General features: G+C 32.8%; 1 protein-coding gene across 2 annotated transcripts in view; it reads left to right on the top strand.

Annotated features, from left to right (window-relative positions):
* Positions 1 to 22834, top strand: part of PolD1 (DNA polymerase delta 1, catalytic subunit) — a 91201-nt gene that overhangs the window by 46053 nt on the left and 22314 nt on the right. For both annotated transcript variants that reach the window (XM_075356164.1, XM_075356163.1), the window contains 3 exons: positions 14299 to 14560; positions 19082 to 19177; positions 22001 to 22138. In XM_075356164.1, the coding sequence (XP_075212279.1) occupies positions 14299 to 14560; positions 19082 to 19177; positions 22001 to 22138 (496 nt within the window). The remainder of the gene's footprint in view (positions 1 to 14298; positions 14561 to 19081; positions 19178 to 22000; positions 22139 to 22834) is intronic.

The raw sequence follows: 22834 nt of genomic DNA, 5'->3' as shown, positions 1-22834 counted from the left end.
AAAGTAATGAAATGTAGTAGAAATAACAAAGATGGACCACTGAATGTGAAAATAGGAGGAGAAAAGATTATAGAGGTAGAAGAATTTTGTTATTTGGGAAGTAGAATTACTAAAGATGGACGAAGCAGGGCCGATATAAAATGCTGAATAGCACAAGTTAATGAGCCTTCAGTAAGAAATATAATTTGTTTACATCAAAAATTAATTTAAATGTCAGGAAAAGATTTTTGAGAGTGTATGTTTGGAGTGTCGCTTTATATGGAAGTGAAACTTGGACAATCGGAGTATCTGAGAAGAAAAGATTAGAAGCTTTTGAAATGTGGTGCTATAGGAGAATGTTAAAAATCAGATGGATGGATAAAGTGACAAATGAAGAGGTATTGCGGCAAATAGATGAAGAAATAAAGAAGCATTTGGAAAAATATAGTTAAAAGAAGAGACAGACTTATAGGCCACATACTAAGGCATCCTGGAATAGTCGTTTTAATATTGAAAGGACAGGTAGAAGGGAAAAATTGTGTAGGCAGGCCACGTTTGGAATATGTAAAACTAATTGTTAGGGATGTAGGTTGTAGAGGGTATACTGAAATGAAACGACTAGCACTAGATAGGGAATCTTGGAGAGCTGCATCAAACCAGTCAAATGACTGAAGACAAAAAAAAAGTGGCCTCCTGATGTTCCGCCATGAATTTCTTCCAGGACCTCCTTCACTTTAATGTTCTAGTGACTTTACTGCAGCCTGTAATTCTTGATGAGTCATGAAGTAGTTTCTCTCCGGTTTCGACAGAGTTTTGCTGAAATAACCGATCAATCATTCTTCTCCATCCTGAATTTGCGAGAGTACCTAGCTGATTCCAACGTTGCTCGCTTCTCTATCAATGATGAATTATTATCCGACAGAGGATAATCGAGGATTAGAGCCGAACAAAAATTCTTCAAGAATTCAAACGATTCAGCTTCTTCTTGAACCATCTGAATTTATTGTTTTCAGTTAGTTTTATCAGTGGCTTAGCAGTATCGGAGAAACCCTTTATAAAATGACGATAATATGAGCATAGTTCAAGAAAATTTCTCACTTTGTTCTTCAGCAGCGACCAATTGCATACAGCTTTTAATTATTCTGGGTCTGTAGACACTCCTTTCACTGAAATAACATTACCCAAATATTGAACTTCTACACGAAAGAGATTACATTTCTTCAGATTCAGCTTCAGATTTACATCTCACAACCTGTTGGAAGACTTTTCGTAAGTGTGCTCTTCTATAGAATGACTGATGAAGTCGTTGTATAGAACACATCATTTCATGAATTCTAGCATAGAATTCCATTTCACACATTGAAGTGTGTCTAGAGTGTTGTTGATTCGTGGTAGAGGGAAGCAGTCCTTTGTAATGTTCAGTCTTCTGTAATCCACACAGAAATGTAGCTCGTCATTCTTTTTCTTGACGAGGACATCAGGTGAGGTCAAAGGACTGTCCAAATCTTCGGTTTCCTTTATCCTTCATATCCTTCACCATTTTGTCGAGTTTATCTTATTCAGCTAGAGGAAGGTGCCATGGTGGTTACCATATCGGTTGGGCTCTCCCGTGTTGATGTGAGGATACAGTCTATTTATACAGCCATAAGAATCTTCTTCCATTGCAAAGAGGTTTTGATATTTAATGATGAACTGCTGTAGTTGCTTCCAATCTTCAACATCTAATGCAGAGCTTGCAGCTGATATTAACTTCGGTAATCCGTATTCCTCTTCAGAATTTTTTGGGGCCGCCCAGAGTACAGGTTTGCATTTTCCCAGAGTTGTACTTCTAGACATAGTTTGTTGAGTTGTTCTGAAGTTTACCATCCGGACAGGAACTGTACTTGTATATGAAACTAACAAATGGCAGAATTGAACTTTCTTGCTGAATACTCTGCTGTCAGGCTGTATCACTTCTGCCACTGTCCTGAGAGGATTGAACAATTTGGCCATTACCACCTCACTTCTTGTCAGAATCGTCTTGTCTTCTAGCAGTATTACCTTGCTGATCGAAGTTTGCTTCTTGGACTCTGCATTGCTACCTCTTCATACACTCAATATCCCACTTCTGACACCAGTGTTGCATGTTCACGGCTTTATCAGGATATTGAGAGATTAACAATTGAAATGTTTATATAGTTACAATTTATTAGTCTAATAACAGAATATAAATAAAATAAGACAAATCAGTAATAACAATTATGACATAATAATAATAATCGATAATAACAACAATAATAGTAATAAATGTCAATAACAATAATAAACAATGATTACATATAAAATAGAATTTAAAGTAAACTCAGGATTTATTTGCAAGTAGTTACATGTTAAAATCAGAATACAGTTCCATTAACAAAACACATTATCACGACTGCTAATATTTACACCTCAGGTATTTTTTACTATGAAGATAAGATTAGTGTACTTTGACCTTTCATTTTTACAAATAAACTACCCTACCAATGTATGAATGAGTTAATGAGTTTAATACTTTACTCCTTCCACCAATTGTCTATTATAACACACCAAACAACTTACTGCATTCTCCCACTGTCCACACTGGAATGCTTGTGACGTCACATCAAACACTACCCTACACTATGTAGTACTACATGTTGAGAGATAACACCATCTTACAATCACATTGGACATAACCAGCAATACACCTGTACTTGCATGTTCAAAACTGATCTTAACTCATCTTTCCTGCGGTATTTATACTCCTATCCCCTTGACCTGCAGAATCAGACTGAAGTTAAAGTGTGAGAAAGGTCGTCTGAGCCCTTACATTTTCCTATGAATTCCTACTCTGGTCTGGTAATTCTTCATATTGAATGTCTGTTTTAGGTGTGTTAGCAGATAATATTACAAAAAATGATTGTTAAACGGACCTGTTAGCCTTAGAAATATGATTCCTTTTTGTCTCCTCTGGATTTCTTCTGTCTATATTTTCTACTACTGAATTTGATTTTTAATTAGATTTACTCTTCTTTTTAACACCCTTCCAAGTTTATGATAAAAAGTTAAGAATTTTGTGTAATTATTAATGTTTTTGTAAAACCTTTTTTTTTTTTTGTAATTTGGTAACATGTATGAGGTGGTATCTCTTTAAGCTAAAACATTCTATTTTAATTATTTGTTATTCATTATAGTATTTCAGTATTAGAAGGCGTGTGCTATACTAAAAGAAAAGTAGTATTTGTTTGTATGATCATTTTAAGTTTATTTGTACTCTGTTCATTAACTTTTCGTAAAAGAAAATTCTTTTTCTTAGCAGATTATTTGACAAGTAGTTCTGTATAGTTATTCACACCTGTTCGTTTGATTTACATTACCTTGGAAGTCAAAATTGAATGACTAAAACGAACACTGGAAGGCCAGTTGTAATGGGACCTTGGCCTCTTTATGAAATCATATACTAGAGTAATTTGACTTAACATTAACAGATCAGGAATATGCAACTTTTGATGTTCTTATTCAAAGCAATTAAAATATTTTTATATTGTGATGCAGTGCCAGTCTTCTATAAGTAATGGTTCTTTATTTTTTTAAGTTCTTATAAAATTGCCTAAAGAATTAAAGCGATTTCAAATAGTTTAAAGTTTTATTAAAATAATATGCCACACTGGCTTCTGTCTGCCAGTTTATTCAAAACATTTTCAATTCTTTTTCTATGAAGTTTGAGGTATTATATTTTTTCAGTTTAAAATATAATGGAAAATTAATAGTATTACGTAGTAAATTTATCGTACATCATAGTACTGTATTATACTGAACAGTAATAATAGTACTGAATAGTGACAGTTGTAGCATAGTGCTTAAAAATTTATATAGAAGTGATTCATAACTGCTCGATATTATACTTTAGAAGTTGAGTTGCTTAGGCATTAATTTAAGCATATCCTCAGAAAATATCTCATATACAAGATATATATATATATAAAATAAACAGCAAAATACAAAATAACAAACATAGAGTAACAGTAGATAATACCTATATACATGTATATTAATATAAAAAACCGTAAAAATTATTTACCTATTAAAAAGAAAAATGAATTATGTGAAAAATTTAGAATAAAACAAGAAATTAAACAGGCTTTTAAGGACAAGGTTTTTGTTTATAATACATTGTATTCATTATATTTACAAATACTTAGAGTTTGGATATTTAGTTTATTGTTCATAAAAAGATTTAATTGATTTTAAAAGAGAGAAATTAAATAAAACTTTTGACAAAAAAATAAATCAATTAAGGAATTATTACGACAATAAGTGTCAGAATGCAATACAAAGTATATATCATGGAAATTATAATAAATCTAATTTTCAAAATGGTAATTTTAATAGATTACAAAAACAATATTCAGGATTACGTAATAATTTTACGAACTTTACTAATATATTTTTTGATAATAAAGAAAAATTAAAAATTTCAAGTACTTTCAGATTTAATTTAAATGATTGTAACATGTGTGATATAATTAAAAATATCACAATTGACACAGAATATAATATTGAAAGATTAGATATTTTTGAATAAGAATCAAATAAGAAATGTAATTATCCGTAATATAAAAAAATAATATAAAAAACATAACATAGTTAATAAACAAATGATAAACAAATTTGAGGTTTTTAAATGAAAAAATAAGCATAATGATAATGATATACTATTAAAAACTGGTTAAAACTAATAAACCAACAGTTATGTATAAAAAATATGTACAAAGAACATAACTCCCACAAACAATTATATAAAAATTGTAAAGGATTTATTTTCTAAATATAAACTAATTTTTAATTATGATAATAAATTATCACTTGAAGATTATATCCATATGTACCATCACTCTCAAAACTTAATTGATTACTTAAGTTATATAAAATAAATATTCCTATAACACTGTTAATAAATTTCAACACAGCATCTACATATTTTATAGCTAAAGTAGTACCTAAAATTGTCAGAATAAAAATGAATCTTGAATAGTATGGTGTTAAGAATGGTTATGAAATCATAATAAGTTAAATTGTATTAAAACTAATTCTAACACGTGGTAAGTTATGATATCACCAACATGTACCCTAGTATACCGGTTGATAAAACAATAGAGATATTAAAAAGCAATTTGAAGGTAACCCGAGAGTATACAAATAAATAGTTTTTTTTTTCAAGGTCCTATCGGTCGCAAAATAAAAACCCGTGCAAAAATCGGATGACCTTTGCGCATATGTGTTGTGCAGCGTCACTTCGTTTAGTTCTGAACACAGCTAGCACGTAAACATGTCTACAACAGTAGCATCTCCCGCCAAGTGTGAAATGCGTGCGGTAATTCGATTTCTTCAGGCTGAGCGGTGTAATGCAGCTGAAATTCATCGACGAATAAGTAATGTGTACGGTGAAACTTCAATGAGTGACAGCAAAGTGCAACAATGGTGGAGGAACTTTAAAGCAGGACGTACAGATGTTCTTGATACAGGTGGTCAACCAAGTGGATGAGGAAATTCGAGAAAAACGTTGGTTCACAATTTCTGTATTGAGTGATTCGTTTCCTGAAATTTCAAGGTCAGCTCTCTATACCATTGTGAGTGAGAGACTTCAGTACCGCAAACTGTGTGCGAGATGGGTTCCCAAGATGCTGTCCGACCATCACAAAACAATGAGAATGGACGCCTCCCTAAGGTTTCTCCAGTGCTACAACAATGAAGGAGAAGATTTTTGAACAAAATTGTCACAGGGGACGAGACACGGGTCTATTTCGAAAGTGAAGAAACAAAAGAACAATCCAAACAGTGGATGCATTCTCATTCTCCCAGTAAACCAAAGAAGTTCAAGCGAACCTTCTCCAACAGAAAGTGAATGGCTACTGTGTTCTGGGACCGGAATGGAGTTCTCTTGGTGGAATTCATGGAATGTGGCATGTCCATCACTGCAGCCTCATACTGCGTGACTCTTCAACGTCTACGAAGGGCAATTCAGAATAAGCAGAGAGGAATGTTGTCATCAGGCATTGTCTTTCTCCAAAACCATGCTCGGCCGCACACTGCAGCTGTAACAAAGAAGCTCCTGCAGTGATTTCGTTGGGAAGTGTTTGATCACCCACCATACAGCCCGGTCTTGGCTCCATCCAATTTTCACCTCTATGCTCACATGAAACGCTGGCTAGGAGGACAACATTTTGGCACAGACATCGAGCTGCAGACCATCGTAAAAACATAGCTGAAAACACAGGCGGCTCCGTTCTATGATGAGGGTACTGGAAAGTTGGTACCATGCTATGACAAATGTATAAATTGGAGTGGCGACTATGTAGAGAAATAGCGTAACTTTTTATTTGTAACAAGTACTTACATAACTTTTTATTTTCACTGTGGTTTTAATTTTGTGACGATCGGACCTTGAAAAAAAAATAACTCTCATAGATAAATTCTTCTTTCTGTTTCTGTAAGCATTCTAATGTTCCATAAATATATTTTTAAAAGAACTAACTGTTAGTTTTCCAATATAAATTTTATTACATTAATTACATCTAATTTTATATATAGTGTTAAATCCTCTCCATTACTTTTGTTATTATTACTTCTTAAATATTTTATAATATGGTTATTTGGTTTGTAGGCTCTTTTACACTTATTTTTATCATAAATGTTAGTAATTTTTTCTATTATTTTATTTGTATAATTATGTTCTAAGAAAAAACTATTAATAATCTCTGTGCTCTTTTCTTGTTGCAATTGTGTAAAACTATCATGATACTTAATTTTCTGCCTTTTGTATATCTTTTCTATAACTCTGAGCATCAAAACCATTAAATACTGCTATTTGTTTTATTACATCGATTTCCTTCTTAAGTTTGTTATCGCTATTCCTTTTATACTGTAAAGCTCTAGAAATTTGGTTTTTATATGTACCAATTTTTTTTCTTTGGTGCGAAAAACGTTTTTATGTTATCATTGTCCGGAAAACAGGCAGATTGGAACAGTTACTATAAAGCCTTCCCATCACAATATGACAGTGACGCAGGCATTCTTGATCTACTTTCCTATTTTAGGTCCATGATACTTGAGAATGCTAATAGATACATCCCATAGATATCGGAAACCCTTGACGTGCTTCTGTTCCTTGGTGGAATGATTGCCAAAATGCTAATTGCAAACGATGGCAGGCACTGTAAATTTAACCACAGGCCTAGAAATGAACATTTAGATTTGTACTGTAAGGCTAGAGTGGCATGTCATTGAGTATTGTTGGATGCTAGGAGGAGGTCGTGGAGGAAATATGTGGACACCATCTCACACACTACTGCCATACCTACTGTGTGGAAAAATCTCTTCATCATATAGTGACAAATTTCAGAGGTACAAGTTACAGGTGGAAGTATTGTCGTTGAACATTGGTGATTTAAAGGTCAGTGAATTAAATGCTCCATTTGCATTCAGTGAGTTAGAAGATTTAGTTTGTCTAGCATTTCTCCCACCACCACCACGTCATTCAGTCACCTTAAAGAATAAGACTGAATGTCCGTATCACAAATGGCTACTGTTCCTCAAAACGGTTTAGCAACCAATACCCTAATTAGCTCCTATTTCACCTAACTGCGTGAGCGAAATAAGTGTGGTTCCCTACACCACTTGCTTGCATGACCCACCGCTCACTTGTCATATATTACTAAAATGGGTAGGCGCACCTGTTTACGCCATTGTGTAAAGTTGCATTTATTCTCTTGTTGTCAACACACACACACACACTCTTCTGTCCATTGCTTTGTTTGTTTCCCCTACCTCTCACCACGCCAGCTTTGGTCATTCTAGTCCTGACTTTCACGTTGTGCGGATCCACAAGGCTGGTGGTCCTCCAGCCTTGGAGGAACAGGCTGCGATGTTCTCTCTCTCGTATAATGTTGAAATACTTTTGTCGTCTTCATACTCTCATGAACGTTGTGGTATTTCTCCGTCGAAATATTCTCTAGTTCTACTCGTCAGTGTTTCGTGATTTCACCGATCTCTATGTTTTTGTTTTGCCTCATTTCTTTGGTAAGTTAATCTTCAAATTCTGTATATTACGTCTCTCCTAAAAGTGTTTCAATCGCTACAAACTGCCAATTCTATTGACGCCGAATCTTCTCCAGCTGTTGATTACATTTTCATCGATGCAGAATCTCTCCAAACTCATTACTACAAATCTGAGACACCACGTCTTGTTTCAACTTCTAATCACAAATTGTTACCTCTGTTACAGACTACACCAAGGATAAACTGTATGTATATGTGCACTTTAATTTCACAAGTTCATTTTTTACCAATATTCGTGTGTTATTAAGGGATGTTCAAATCCGTCATTATTATTTGTAGTAAACATTTACGCTATTAGTAAAATTTGTGAAACATTCAGTTAATTGTACATTATGCTTTTCAATTTCAAGTTTGGTTTGATAAACTATTTCTTCACTTAAGTGCAGTCACGATAGGTGGCTTATATAAGGTTATGTTATTGTTCATGTGCAACATATTTTACGTGCTTACTTATTACAATTTGTTTTTATTGTAATTAACTCTATCATTTAATCTTGTAACTTGTTAATCACCGAGATTAATTCTTATCTATTCATGAACCGAATTCATATTACTTCTTCTTAAATTAATCTAAAGAAAATTACTCCTGATGTGAATTTATGTTTTTGAACTTGTAATTTCATGTTTTCAAGAAAACTTATTTTCTAAAGTGAACTCTATTTATGTTCACTTATTTCAATTTGATTATTGTAATTAACCTTTTTATACTGGAATATTATCGTGGCCATTTTTCTACACTAAACTAGAATTACATGTTTTAATTATTTAATGTTAAGTTTGATGATGTTCATAATTCAGAAAAGGCCAGTGCCAATAATAAGATTTACTGTAGTTTATTTGTCTTAAGTTAATGACATTTGTTCATTGCTAATTTTTCAATATTACAGCATATGTCAGTAATGCAATAGTTTTCCAGTCATACTATATTTATTGATGTTATGTTTTTCTAAGTATATAATTGTAAATAAGGTGTTTTATGTTCCTTTGTTTTTCAAGCTTTGTTTAATTGTAGATTCTCAAAACTATTATTTGAAAAATGTTTATTTTCTGTATTTGTTATGTATTATTATAAGTCATGTTTATAAAGTATTATTAAGTTATGTTTATTTCATAATTTCTTTTAATTTTTTTTAAGGTTATGATTTAACATAAGTTCAGTTGTTTTCTTTCTAATTAAAGTCCAATTTATTTTGGCAAATACGAGCTGTGTGTTCTTTTAATTTTGTTAACTTTACCCAACAGCACCCCATCTACATACTAAATTATATGACTTGTCAATAAATTAAATTTATTTTGTCAAGGACAGCAATTTTCTGCCATGCCTAGATCGCTGAATGCCAGCAAGTACCTGTCCACCTTATTATAGCGCTTGGAGCAGTATTTGACTGATGACCATCCATTTCTCGAGGGTAACTTCCTTTAGCAAGTGGTATTAGTCTTATATCGCTTAAACTACTGATGCCGGTTGAAGCAACGGCATCAAGAAACTCCCACACGGTCTGACAATGCAGCTCACACCATATTGACTCGCTGTTTATGATTGGCCAATTTTCTTCTTGACCTCTAAGTTCCAGGGTGACCTGAGTTCTGGCCTCCCCGAGAGCTGGGCAGTCGAACATCATGTGTACGTTCAACTGGACCTCCCCGCAGATGCACAGCTCATCAGCTGCCAGGTTGAACCGAAACAAATATTGGTTCAAATTCACGTGGTTGGAGAGCACTTGGACTCCTGTTGCCCTTAAAAACAAACTAGAAGTGTACATACAAGGACCTATCCTTAGTTACAGCATCCCATTCTTGCTGTAATGCTTCCATCGCAAGGCTGTAAAGCCTCCTTTGCAGGCGGGAGCATTCAGTGAGTTGTCACATGCACTTAGGAACTCACGTGACACCTTCCTTGGACCTGACAACATTCGTCTCTGTATACTGTCAAATCTTCCTCATTCGGCATTACAACATATTAAATGTTTGTAGTGATTTATTCTCTGCACAAGCCTTCCCACCCGTCTGGTCAGAAGTTGTTGTCATACCAGTACTTATACCTGGTAAAGACAAAGCAAGCCCCTCAAGCTACCACCCTATCTCCTTGACAAACGTCTTATGCAAAGTATTGGAGAGAATGGTGACCCACAGACTTATGTGGTGCTTGAGAGACATGGCCTTTTATCTTCAAAACAGTGTGGTTTCCGACAAGGATGATCCTCCATTGACCATTTAATGCCATTAGAAACAGTTATTCAACATGCTTTCCTACTACGCCAGTGCCTAATTGCTATCTTCTTTGATATCAGCAAGGCGTTGGACATGGCCTGACGACATGGTATTCTAAACATCCTCAAAGACTGAGGAATCAAGGGCAATATGCTTGCTTTTATTAGGGGTTTCTTAAATGACTGAAATTTCCATATCGTATTGGATTCTCTCTTGGGTAGTGTCGTCTTGGAGAATGGAGTACCTCAAGGGGTGTATTAAGAAGTGCCACCTTATTTTCTATAGCCATCAACAGTATTACTAAATGTGTGTGCAGGCAACTGTTTCAAGTTCTTAATTGTTGATGATGATTTTGATATATGTATTGCATCCCATTCAACAGCCACAGCAGAGAGACTACTACAGAACACTATTTCTTGCCGAAGCTTGGTCCAAGGTTACAAGCTTTACATTTTCACCTGAGAAAACAAAATGTGTAGTCTTCCCTCGCCTGCGGGACTCCTTTATTCCACAAGTCTTTTTCAGTGGAGAGCTAACTGCTACCTCTCCTGATGTCAGAGTTTAGAGTTATTTTTTTATAGCCGCCTTATGTGGGTCAGACACATTGAAGAATTAAAAATAAAATATTTCAAAGTTTTAGACATGTTGCGAGTCCTTAGCAATACCAATTGGAGTGCCAGTTGGTCATGTATGTTGCGTTTTTATTATTCCTTAGTTCGTTCCCATTTAGATTATGGTTGTGGCGCCTGTTCTTAAAATTTTCTTAAAATGTAGCGCAAAATACTGTGCTTAAAATGCTAGATGCTGTACATCATGCTCTCCTTTGGCTTGCTATAGGTGCCTTTAGATCAAGCCCATTTGTAAGCATCCTTGTTTTCTGCAATGAGGTATCACTTTGGGATAGATGAGACCAGGTTTTAGCATCAACTCACCGGGTTGGTCTAATGGCTAACGCGTCTTCCCAAATCAGCTGATTTGGAAGTCGAGAGTTACAGCGTTCAAGTAAAGCCAGTTATTTTTACACGGATTTGAATACTAGATCATGGATACCGGTATTCTTTGGTGGTTGGGTTTCAATTAACCACACATCTCAGGAATGGTTGAACTGAGAATGTACAAGACTACACTTCATTTACACTCATACATATCATCCTCATTCATCCTCTGAAGAATTATTTAAACTGTAGTTACCGGAGGCTAAACAGGAAAAAGAAAGAAGGTTTTAGCATCATATTTTACCTGTCTTAAAGGACACCCAAGTCATCCAGTTTTTGACGCAGTCCTTGGAAATCCTTATTTTCTAAGGTATGAGGATTGTCCACGTTATACTGCACCTGTAGGTATTTGTACCTGAGGTTGACTGTGCCTTAAATGATGATGCACTTTCTATTTTTCCAATCTCACTGTGTTTGTATCCTCTGTGGAGAATCAACAATATAAATTTTATGTTTGACTTCATAATATACAATAAAGAATCAACCATCTATTTTCTTCCAGCAAATGTTTTGCCATATTCTCTCCAAGATAAACCCAGACGCAGTTATATACACAGATGAATCGAAACAGCACGATACCATTGGATGCATGCATTTATTGTTGCACTGGATGCGCATTTATTGTTAATGACCGAACCTACATGTCTGGTCTACCAGGTATTACAAGTGTCTTTACTGCTGAACTATACACTATAAATAAGGCTTTAAATATCATTAACCCTAACTACCGTCATAACCTTATTTGCAGCGACTCGTGCAGTGTTCTCCAAGCCTTAGAAAATTTTTATTCCAGACATCCTACTCTCACCGAAATCTACAATGCAATTACAGAGTTGAACCATCACAACACACAAGTGAGTTTCTACTGGATCCCTAGTCACATGGGGATTCCTGGCAATGAACATGCAGATTCCGCTGCTAAAGACTCGTGTAATCAATCATCCTTCACTACTCGTGTTACTACATCTGACTTTATTAACTATGTAAAACACACTTCGAGTGAGGTGGTAAGATGATTGGATTGCCACAGCAGATAACAAGTCAAAGATACTGTGTTGCCATTGGATTCTTCCCACAGGAAAATTCACTGAGAGGAAGAGTCTTCTGCCGATTGTGGATAGAACACATGAGAGCTACTCACGGGTACCCGATGTCAGTAGAAAATGTATCAATATGCATATGATGCAAGTTCCACTTGACTGGGTGCCACATCCTCGTGGATAGCATATGTTATGCAGTCTTGCGTCGTAAATTTAATTTGCCCAGGAATTTTCATCAAATCCAGGGCAGTATTAAAGAAGTTTTGGATCAGGTGTTTTCATTTCTCCGGAATGTTAGTGTTTTGCGTACTTTTTAATAGTGTAGTTAATTTTTTTTTATTTTGTATTTCATATTTTTATGTAAGTTTTAATTTTGATTTTAAATTTCTAGTGGATGTTTTTATTTTGTTTTAATTTTTATTGTTATTTTATATTATGTTTTTATGTTTTATATTTTTGTTTTGCGGGCAATGATAACACAAAAACGTTTTTCACACCAAAGAAAAAAAAATTGGTACATATAAAAACCTAATTTCTAGAGCTTTACATTATACAAGGAATAGCGATAACAAACTTAAGAAGGAAATATATGTAATAAAACAAATAGCAGTATTTAATGGTTTTGATGCTGGGAATTATAGAAAAGATATACAAAAAGCAGAAAATTAAGTATCATGATAGTTTTACACAATTGCAACAAGAAAGTAGCACAGAGATTATAAATAGTTTTTTCTTAGAACATAATTATACAAATAAAATAATAGAAAAACTTTCTAACGTTTATGATAAAAATAAGTGTAAAAGTGCATACAAACCAAATAACCGTATTATAAAATATTTAAGAAATTTCAGCCATGTTTCTATGCTGGTCTGCAGCTCGATGTCTGTGCCAAAATGTTGTCCTCCTAGCCAGCATTTCATATGAGCAAAGAGGTGAAAATCGGATGGAGCCAAGTCTGGGCTGTATGGTGGGTGATCAAACAATTTGCAATGAAATCGCTAGAGGAGTCTCTTTGTTAAAGCTGCAGTGTACGGCCTGACCGCCTGCATCATGAAAACCTGTAGGTCCTGCACCATTGTCGCACTTTGCTGTCACTCATTGAAGTTTTACCATACACATTACTTATTTGTTGATGAATTTCAGCTGCATTACACCCCTTAGCCTGAAGAAATCGAATTACCGCACGCACTTCACACTTGGCGGGAGATGCTATTGTTGCAAACATGTTTACGTGCTAGCTGCGTGTTCAGAACTAAACAAAGTGACGCGATTTTTGACCTTGAAAAAATTAACCCTCGTAATATGGTCGACCATGTGTTGTGTAGACATAGTATTACTGATTATAAAAATAATTTAGAAATTTTTAAAATTTGTAACAACACTAAAAAATGAGTATACTTGAAAAATATTTATAAATTTAAACAAAAGTACAAAATGACAAATCGTTTTTGAAGATGATGATTTAATAAAAAACATAGTTGGTTTGTAGCAGTTGGAACAGTGTTTATAAACTTAGCTGTGTGACACTTTAAATTTATTTCAATTCTGATTGGCATTCAGTTGTTCAACTCTTGTGGTTATTAGGGTTTATGTTTTCTAAATTTTCAGTTTTTATTTATTTATTCTTTGGTTTTGTTTGATGTAGTTTTGGAAATTTATACCGACTGATGATGCAGGATCCCGTGAAAGTCAACTTTTGGTATTAGTTTTTTTAGGTTCTGTTACTGGGTTTGTTGGTTATTTTGTTATTATTTGGCACAGCGGTTAGTATGTTGATGAATTATTTGAATTTTCACGAAGTTATATATAATTTTATATATATATATATATATATATATATACACACACACACACATACGTATATAAAATATTAGTATTTATTTATGATTAGAATTCTATGTATAAATATTATTTCTCTTAGATATTATTGTTTTTTATTTTTTCCTTTTTGCAGTTTGACTCCTGATCAGTATTCAAAGACCCCAACAAATAATTATTTTGTTAAGAGCTCCTTGAGAAAGGGTCTGCTTCCAGAAATATTGGAAAGTCTTCTTAGTGCTAGAAAAAAGGCAAAAGCTGATTTGAAGAGTGAAACTGATCCATTTAAGCAGAAAGTCTTAGATGGCAGGCAATTAGCACTTAAAATTAGTGCTAATTCAGTTTATGGTTTTACTGGTGCTCAAGTTGGGAAGCTACCTTGTCTGGAGATCTCTGCAGTAAGTTTAAGAAATAGCTTTTTTTATGTATTATATTATTTTCATGTTTGGAATTAAGTTTGGAATTAAAACACTTAACATGCTTGAAACTAATCCTTATAATACGAGGCATATTCATAAAGTAAGAGCTGTTTGGTCATTAAAAAAATTAACTTGTGAGAAAAGGTTTTACTTACAGTTTTAGTTTTCTACATATCTACTTCACTTTTTCACATAATCACCATTCAGTTCTAAGCACCTTTTGTAATGCTGCACCAGTTTCTGTAACCCCTCTGCATAGAAGTTTGCTGCCTGGGAATTGAATCAGTTGACAGCACAGTCTTATGTTCCTCATCGTTTTCAAACTGTTGTCCACCAAACCACTTTTTCAAATGCAAGAACAGGAAGTAGTTGTTAGCTGCAAGGATGGAGGGTCGTCAAAAAGTTCCCAATGAAAATTTTGAATCTTGGTTAAGGCAGCGGTGTGAGGACGTGTGTTGTTGTAAAGGAGGATTACACTGGTTGGCAGTTTCCTGTGTCGTTGATTTTGAATTGCACTTTTCAGTTTTATGAGCATTTTACAGTACATGTCAGTTGTAACTGTTGATCCACTTTCCATGAAATCAACCAAACTGACGTCCTTTTCTTCCCAAAAAACAGTAGCCAACATTTTTCAACTCAAGTACTAAGATTGCTTAAACTTTTTTGGTTTCGGGAACTTGGATGGCATCACTGCATTGACTGTTGTTTTGATTCTCTGTTGGTATAGGATATCCATGTCTTGTCACCTGTAACAATTGGGAAAACAAATCATCTCCATCTTGTTGATAGCGGTCCGAAAACGCTTGTCCACTGCACATTCTTTGTTCTTTGTGTTGGTCGGTGAGCATTTTCGGTACCCAACTTGCACACAATTTGTGATATCTGAGCTTTTCTGTGACAATCGTGTAGATAGAAGTGTGTCCAACATGCAGAAATTCATCAGCCAGAGCACTAATCGTCAATTGCCGATCACATCATAGTAGTTTTCGGTTCACATGTTCAACGATTTTGTTGGCCTGCCACTTCACTCTCATCGTGCACATTTATGCGGCTATTTTTATAGTCAAGACACCATTGTCTAATTTTTCCTTAACTCATTATTGTAGGTCCATACACTAGGCATAACTCCTGATAATTTTAGCAGCCGAAGATCATTTTGCACACAAAAATTGAGTCACAGTATCTACTTCACAACTGGCAGAAGAAATGGCTGTCGCAGACATTGCGAACTGTATTCACCAGCAGGTAAATGGCTACTAAATCAAAACAACAACTGCAGTGGCTTTGTAAATAGCTGATAGATAGCCCTACATGCGTGAAACTATGTTCAGACTCACTAATATTTAAATATAAGCTGACGTTCCTTTCTTTATGAATATGCCTTGTAGTTTTTGATGGTTTTTTACCGTTTAAAACTTATTTGCTTATAAACATAGGAGTTGTGTATAGTTTGGTTTTTTTGGTGAAATTCATCATGGCAGTATGATCTAGCTACTCTTTCATTAATTTTTTAATATATCATATTGTAACAGAGGTAATATTTGACTTTTTATTGTAACTTATTCTTGTGTTTTGAATTCTTTCAAAAATTTGAATTAGTGATAATGCACATGGTTTAACTACTTAGGTGTATTCTGCTATGAAAAATGTTTGCAATCTTTATTTGAATGTTTTTCAAAGTTTATTGTGATTCAAGATGTCCATTACTTTATAATAAAATTAAATATACGAGGTGTGTGAGAAAAGTAATGAGATTGGTAACACTGCAAGCGATCTGGCAACGCTGTGTCTACCGGTCTGTGCTAGACCGGCTTGTTCATCCCTTCCACATGCTCAGTACGAGTTTCAACTCCATTCAGCCAATACATTATTTTTGACAGCGCCATCAGTGAAGTTGTGTGTTACGAAAATGGAGCATCGAAATTTAGAGCAACGTTGTGCAATCAAGTTTTGTGTTAAACTTGGGGAATCTGCGAGTGTGTCCTTTGAAAAGTTAAACAGGCCTATGGGAAACATTGCTTATCAGTTTTCCATTGGCACAAATCATTTTTGGAAGACTGAGAACACGTTGAAGATCAACCTCACTCAGGGAGACCTTCAACTTCAAAATCTGAGGAAAACGTTGAGCGTGCGAGGGTTCTTGTGAGATCAGACCATCATTTAACAATAAGGATGATAAGTAAACAGTTAAATTTAAACACTTTCACCATACATCAAATTTTGACAGACGATTTGGACATGTGAAAGGTTTGTGTGAAATTGGTGCCGAAAAACCTCACAACGGAACAGAAGGACAATCGAAAAACGTGTGCGTTGATCTTCTTGAGAGGATTGACAATGACCAAGAATTCTTCAATTGTGTGATCACAGGTGATGTCCTGAATATTTGAGTACGATCCTGAAACAAAGTGGCAAAGCGAAGAGTGGCACACTCCGTCATCTCCTCGACCGAAAAAATGTCGAATGAGCAAATCAAAGATCAAAACCATGCTGATTTGCTTTTTTGACAGTATGGGTATCGTGCATAAAAAATTTGTTCCTCCAGGACAGACTGTTAACCAAGTGTTTTACAAAGGTGCCCTCCTTGAAACGCTCAGGAAAAGAGTGATTCGCGTGAGACCAGACATTGCAGACAAGTGGATGCTTCATCATGACAATGCTCTGCGTCACACGGCCATTTCCATCAGGTAATTTTTGACCTCAAAATGCATTTCTACGGTTCCTCAACCTCCCTATTCACCTGATTTGAGTCCTTGGGATTTTTCCTTTTCCCGAAATTGAAACATGTCTTAAAAGGACGTCGTTTTGAAACTCTCAAGAACATTCAAAAGACTGTGACCGACCAGTTAAAAGCCCTACCAGTTGAAGCCTTCCAGCGCTGCTACTAGGAGTAGGAACAACGACTCCGCCGGTATGTAGCTGCTCAAGGGAACTACTTTGAAGGGGATAATATTGTTGTTTGAAAAAAATAAAAACTTTGGTAAGTAAAAAGTCAGTCTCATTACTTTTCTCACATACCTCGTAGGCTGGTATTACAGCTACTATTGAGTTAATTTCATTAACTATTATTTATATTTGCCTTCATTTTACTTAATAAAAAGTCTCCTTATTGGTTCTTCAGAAAGTAAACTTTAATTGTAGATAAAACAAAGTGATTTAAAATAATTTATTTAAAGATTTAGTGATTAATCAAAACTAAACTTTCCTAACTTCGTAACATAATGTATTATTAATGTTAAAAATAAAAAGTTAATTAATATCACTAACATTTTTTAATGTCATTAAATTCTGTTACGATAAATCTCATAATGTCAAATCTCATACTAACATGATTTTTTTTTTAAAGTCCAAGTAAGACATAGTTATAAATATTTTGTCAGTGAAATTAATAATTTGGCAAAGACAACAACGCTCGTCCTATTACTCATAGAAAAACTGTTAAAAGAGTAATAACAATAAGTAAAATTGCACATAGCATTATTAATGTCTGTTTACCCATCCAAAACAAATTAAGGGTCCATTAGTTTATTTTGTCATGATATTATGGAAAAGGAATCTTTGAAAATTATAATTGGAGGTGTTCTTAATGGTTTTTTTTTGCATATAATGCTCAAGTTATTCAAAAATTGTACAAAACAATTTTAAGGATTTTGTCAATTAGGGAAAATATGGTATGCTCTCTGTTTTCATGAAATTTATAAAAAAATGAAAATTTGAGGGAAAATGTGTCTGAAAACAACACGTGAATTAAACAGTTAACCAAGCAAGCTTTGTGTTAGGATTATTACGTTAGTAAAAAGTAAAAGGGAGTAAGATATCTAATTCAGGATTCCAGTTTCCTTTGCTAGAATTTTAAAAAACCATTGAAAAGAATTTGAAATGACCTGTATTACATGATTAACTTATTCATTCTATTAGCTCTTACATCAGCATTGCATTCCAAATATTGCAGATCTGACTACAATTGCAGCAAATAGATGAAGAAAGAAGCATTTGGAAAAATATAGCTAAATGAAGAGACAGACTTATAGGCCATATATTAAGGCATCCTGGAATAGTCGCTTTAATATTGGAAGGACAGCTAGAACGAAAAAATTGTGAAGGCAGGCCACGTTTGGAATATGTAAAACAAATTGTTAGGGATGTAGGATGTAGGGAGTATACCGAAATGAAACAACTAGCACTAGATAGGGAATCTTGGAGAGCTGCATCAAATCAGTCAAATGACTGAAGGCAAAAAAAAAATACTACAATTGATAGAAGTGACATCATGACGTGGTATGGTCTTATAAGTCTTAAAAATTAAAGTCTGTTTAACATATTCTTATACAAGTTGAATTTTAGGAAATGTTGTAACAGCATGAGTTAGTATAAAGTATTTTACAATAAAAAATCAAATTACAGCAATTATTCTTTAAAAGAGCATAAGTGATTTTTTATTATTGTAATGTCTTTTATGTTTATTCTGATGTTTATCTAATTAAATTGTTTGTCTTTCAGAGTGTCACATCTTATGGACGTACCATGATTGAACAGACAAAGACAGAGGTTGAACAACGTTACTGCATTGCAAATGGTTATAAGCATGATGCTGTTGTAAGTGGAAAAAAGTAGTAATAAAATTTTAGTTATTTCTTGTAGTTTGTGATGTAAATTATATTTACTGCTTTCAATATGTCTTGTGTGTTAACTTATTCATGTTTGATATATTTACAAAAAATAAAAAAAATAAAATTAATATTTCTGATATTGTTAATATGTTGTATTCAATAAAGAGAGAAACAGGTACATAAGTTACACTCTATTAAATTAATGTAAAGTTAGTATTTTCAAAATAATAAAAAAATGATATTATTGTGGAGGTAAATTTTTTGGGCAGCTGCAAAAAGAAGTTTTTATCTTAAAGTTTTGGAATTTTTTCTTTGTTGTTTTCAAACATATTCCTTAATGACATATCTGAGGCAACCAGACAGAACGTAATCTAAGAGCAATATTTGAACTGTAAGGTAGAAGGTGCTGGTTTAATTTTTTCAGCAGTTACACCAATGATTTGTGCTGTTGGTAATAATTATCATACGGGACAGTCACTTCTTTATGAATTATGTTTTTTTTTTTATACAATTTTGAGATAACTAATTATCAACTTAGATAGATGATTGAGAATTATTTAATAATGTCAAATAAAGTTTTATTAGAACCAAGATCTAGTCTTGACTTTATTCATAAGCAAAGAACCGAAATGCTTTCATTTTAAGATTTACAGTATGAACTTTAGTTTTTTATGATGGGTTTACATCTCATTTTAAACCATTACTTTTTCTAGAAACTAATTTCCTTCAGTCAGATAATGTTGGTTTTGTTTGCTGGTATCAGAATCAATAATTTTTTGTGAATTAGTTAATGAGAGGTACAGTGAAAACTATATACTCTGCCCATTGTAGCAATTCATTTTGGTAGGGATTCTGCACTACTATTTTGATTTTGTTTCCACAATATTTAACTTTCCGTCAATGAGTTTAAAGTTCAGTGTTTTATCTTGAGTAGAAATTAGAGATCAACTAATTCTTTGTTTCTGTTAAAATTGTTAGATGGTCATAACTCTTGAACACACTAGTTTTTAAAACTGAAGTTTGCTTTTCCTTATAAAGTATACTTGCTTATTATGCTGTTAAATTTTTAAACTTTCCTTTTTTAAAAGTTTTTAAATTCTTATACTGGAGAATGAAAGAATTTCATATCCTTGTGATGTTTCTGTATGTGATTTTTGACTTGATTTTGTGATTTTCTGATATGATTTCATTGATTATAATTAAGATTTTATTTAATTTTTGTTATAAATTTCCAATTTGCAAACTTAGGTATTTCATGAACTAGGACCAATTTTTGTCATTCTAATTTTATTGTCTTAAGAATTTTCTGTAAATTAATTTGATAATTTTCATTTTTTCCACATTCACTTTTTAACTTTAAAAATAGCATAGAATAAAAATGACAAATTTAATTAGATAAATTTATTATTAAAGCATATTTTTATTTCCATATCAGTGTTTTAAAGTCATCAGTAACATAAACAGTAGTTTTAACTTTCTGAAGCATTGATAAGCATTATAGTTTATACTTTAGTATTATTGTAATTTGTCTTTGCCCACCATCAGCATAATACATAATTTAAAATAGGATTTTTTCTGATAGTTTAGCAATCTCATTTCTCTTTTCTTACTGTTTAATTAATGTAGTTTTTTCTTTCAAATAAGATGAACTCCAGCCATGATGTTCCAAACTAGTCTGTATTTATAAATTTTAAGTATATATTTTTTAGTATAATTATTTTTAAAAAATATATCTAAAAGGATTGTATCAGGAAATATCAAGATATATCTATTTTACTATTTTATATTGTATTTCAAATTAAAATTAATAATGGTAAGGTATATTTTTTACTAGTATGCAATATGCAAAGAAAAAGTGACCAAAAAAAAAATTAAATTATATAACTAATAAAAAACATTTACTATCAAGCCTTCTCACAGATCAGAACAGTGATTTCCAAATTGTGCACTGCGGCGCCCAGGGGAGCCACGACCTCTTCATAGGGGTGCTGTAAAATATTGTAAAAGCTTCATAATTAATTGAACCAAGACATTATTAATTTAATGTTAATAAAGTAAAAAACTAGTGAAGATACATGAGTTTTATTTATTTTTTCTCTTACGAGTAGTCATACTTTTACTTAGGGTGGGGCGCCATGGAAAAACTTTAATTGAAAAAGGATGTCACGACTTAGAAAAGTTTGGGAACCACTGGATGAACCCTCATCATTCAAAATTAATTGTTTTTTTTAAATTAATCATTTTTTTATATTTTCAAAAATTATGTTTGAATTTTTGTAATGAAGAATTTCTCTCTATTGCTTATCACTGGGGGTTAGTTAAATGATTAACTAAGTTATACAATTTTTATGATATTAGCCTCATGGAGTAAATTGGTGTTAAAATTTCTCAAAACACTGAATCCTGTTCTGCAGACCAAGTGTTAGAAATTATACTTCCAGAAATATTAGTGAAATGTTATTTTGATTGATTTCCAGGATGCTAATTTATATTTGTATAGTATATAAATAAACCTTTTAGTTTGACAGTTTTTATGTTGTAAATTTTTGTCACTTTGCATTCTGAATTATCTTTGTATTGTAATTTAATTATGAAACTTCTTTTTTAACACATGGGTGTTATTTACTGGGAGACATCAAAAAGTAGTTCTATCCAGACTCGTGCTGAAAATGGTACATTTTAATATAAATAACATACTGTGTTTTGTTATTGTGAATTTGAAGATAGATGTCTTCTATTGTTACAGCCATAATTTATCAGTTAGTTGTCTTGCAATGATTAATTTGTATAATCATATGATTTTATGCAGGTTATATATGGTGACACAGATTCTGTGATGGTAAAATTTGGAATCAAGACTTTAGAAGAGGCTATGGAATTAGGAAGAGAGGCTGCTGAATATGTTACTTCAAAATTTATTCAACCTATAAAATTAGAATTTGAAAAAGTATAAATTTTACATTGAAATACTTATTTTAACTTAAACTTTTTTTAGTGTAATTTATTATTAGTATTATTTTTTTTGTAGAAACTTATTAAATTTTTTAACCATTTAGTAACTCTAGTATTGATGTAAGAAATTTAATTTTGTTAACCAGTCTATTTTTTTAGTGCTTTGATAGAGCCCATATAGTAGTGATACTTAATGTCCATGGTAGCCAAAAACTACTTAGAAATTAGTTGTAAAGTTTTTAAGTTTTTGTTTATTTAGTTTTTATTCCATTATTAGATTATAGATTTGGTTCTCAATTTGATACTGAGAAAAATTTGTCATTTTATAAAAATGTGTTTTAAAAATATTGTGTGCAATAATTTGCAATGGATTTTTAGAAAAATTTCACATAGTTACAAATTAAAAAAAAAAAATGGAAAATTCATTAAAAACAAAGTGCACATGTTTACTTTCATGACTTACAAATTCAGACTCAGTTTGAACTGAGAATTATGTGTAATAATAGCAGATTTTTTAAAGAATGCTGAGAGATATATATTTGAAAACTGACTGTTAAAGTTCTAATTCTCACATTCACAAGAATCTATAAACTTTCAACGGAAATCGTCCTTTTGTGTAGCATTATTTAATCAAATGAAAATTTAACTCTTATGGATCTTTTACTATGTGAGATATATGTTCAAAGTAAAT

The sequence above is a fragment of the Lycorma delicatula genome, chromosome 2 (genome assembly GCF_047948215.1).
Source record: "Lycorma delicatula isolate Av1 chromosome 2, ASM4794821v1, whole genome shotgun sequence".
Lineage (NCBI taxonomy): Eukaryota > Metazoa > Arthropoda > Insecta > Hemiptera > Fulgoridae > Lycorma > Lycorma delicatula.
The sequence above is the reverse complement of the archived record's forward strand: the minus strand, read 5'-3'. Positions and strand labels throughout refer to the sequence as shown.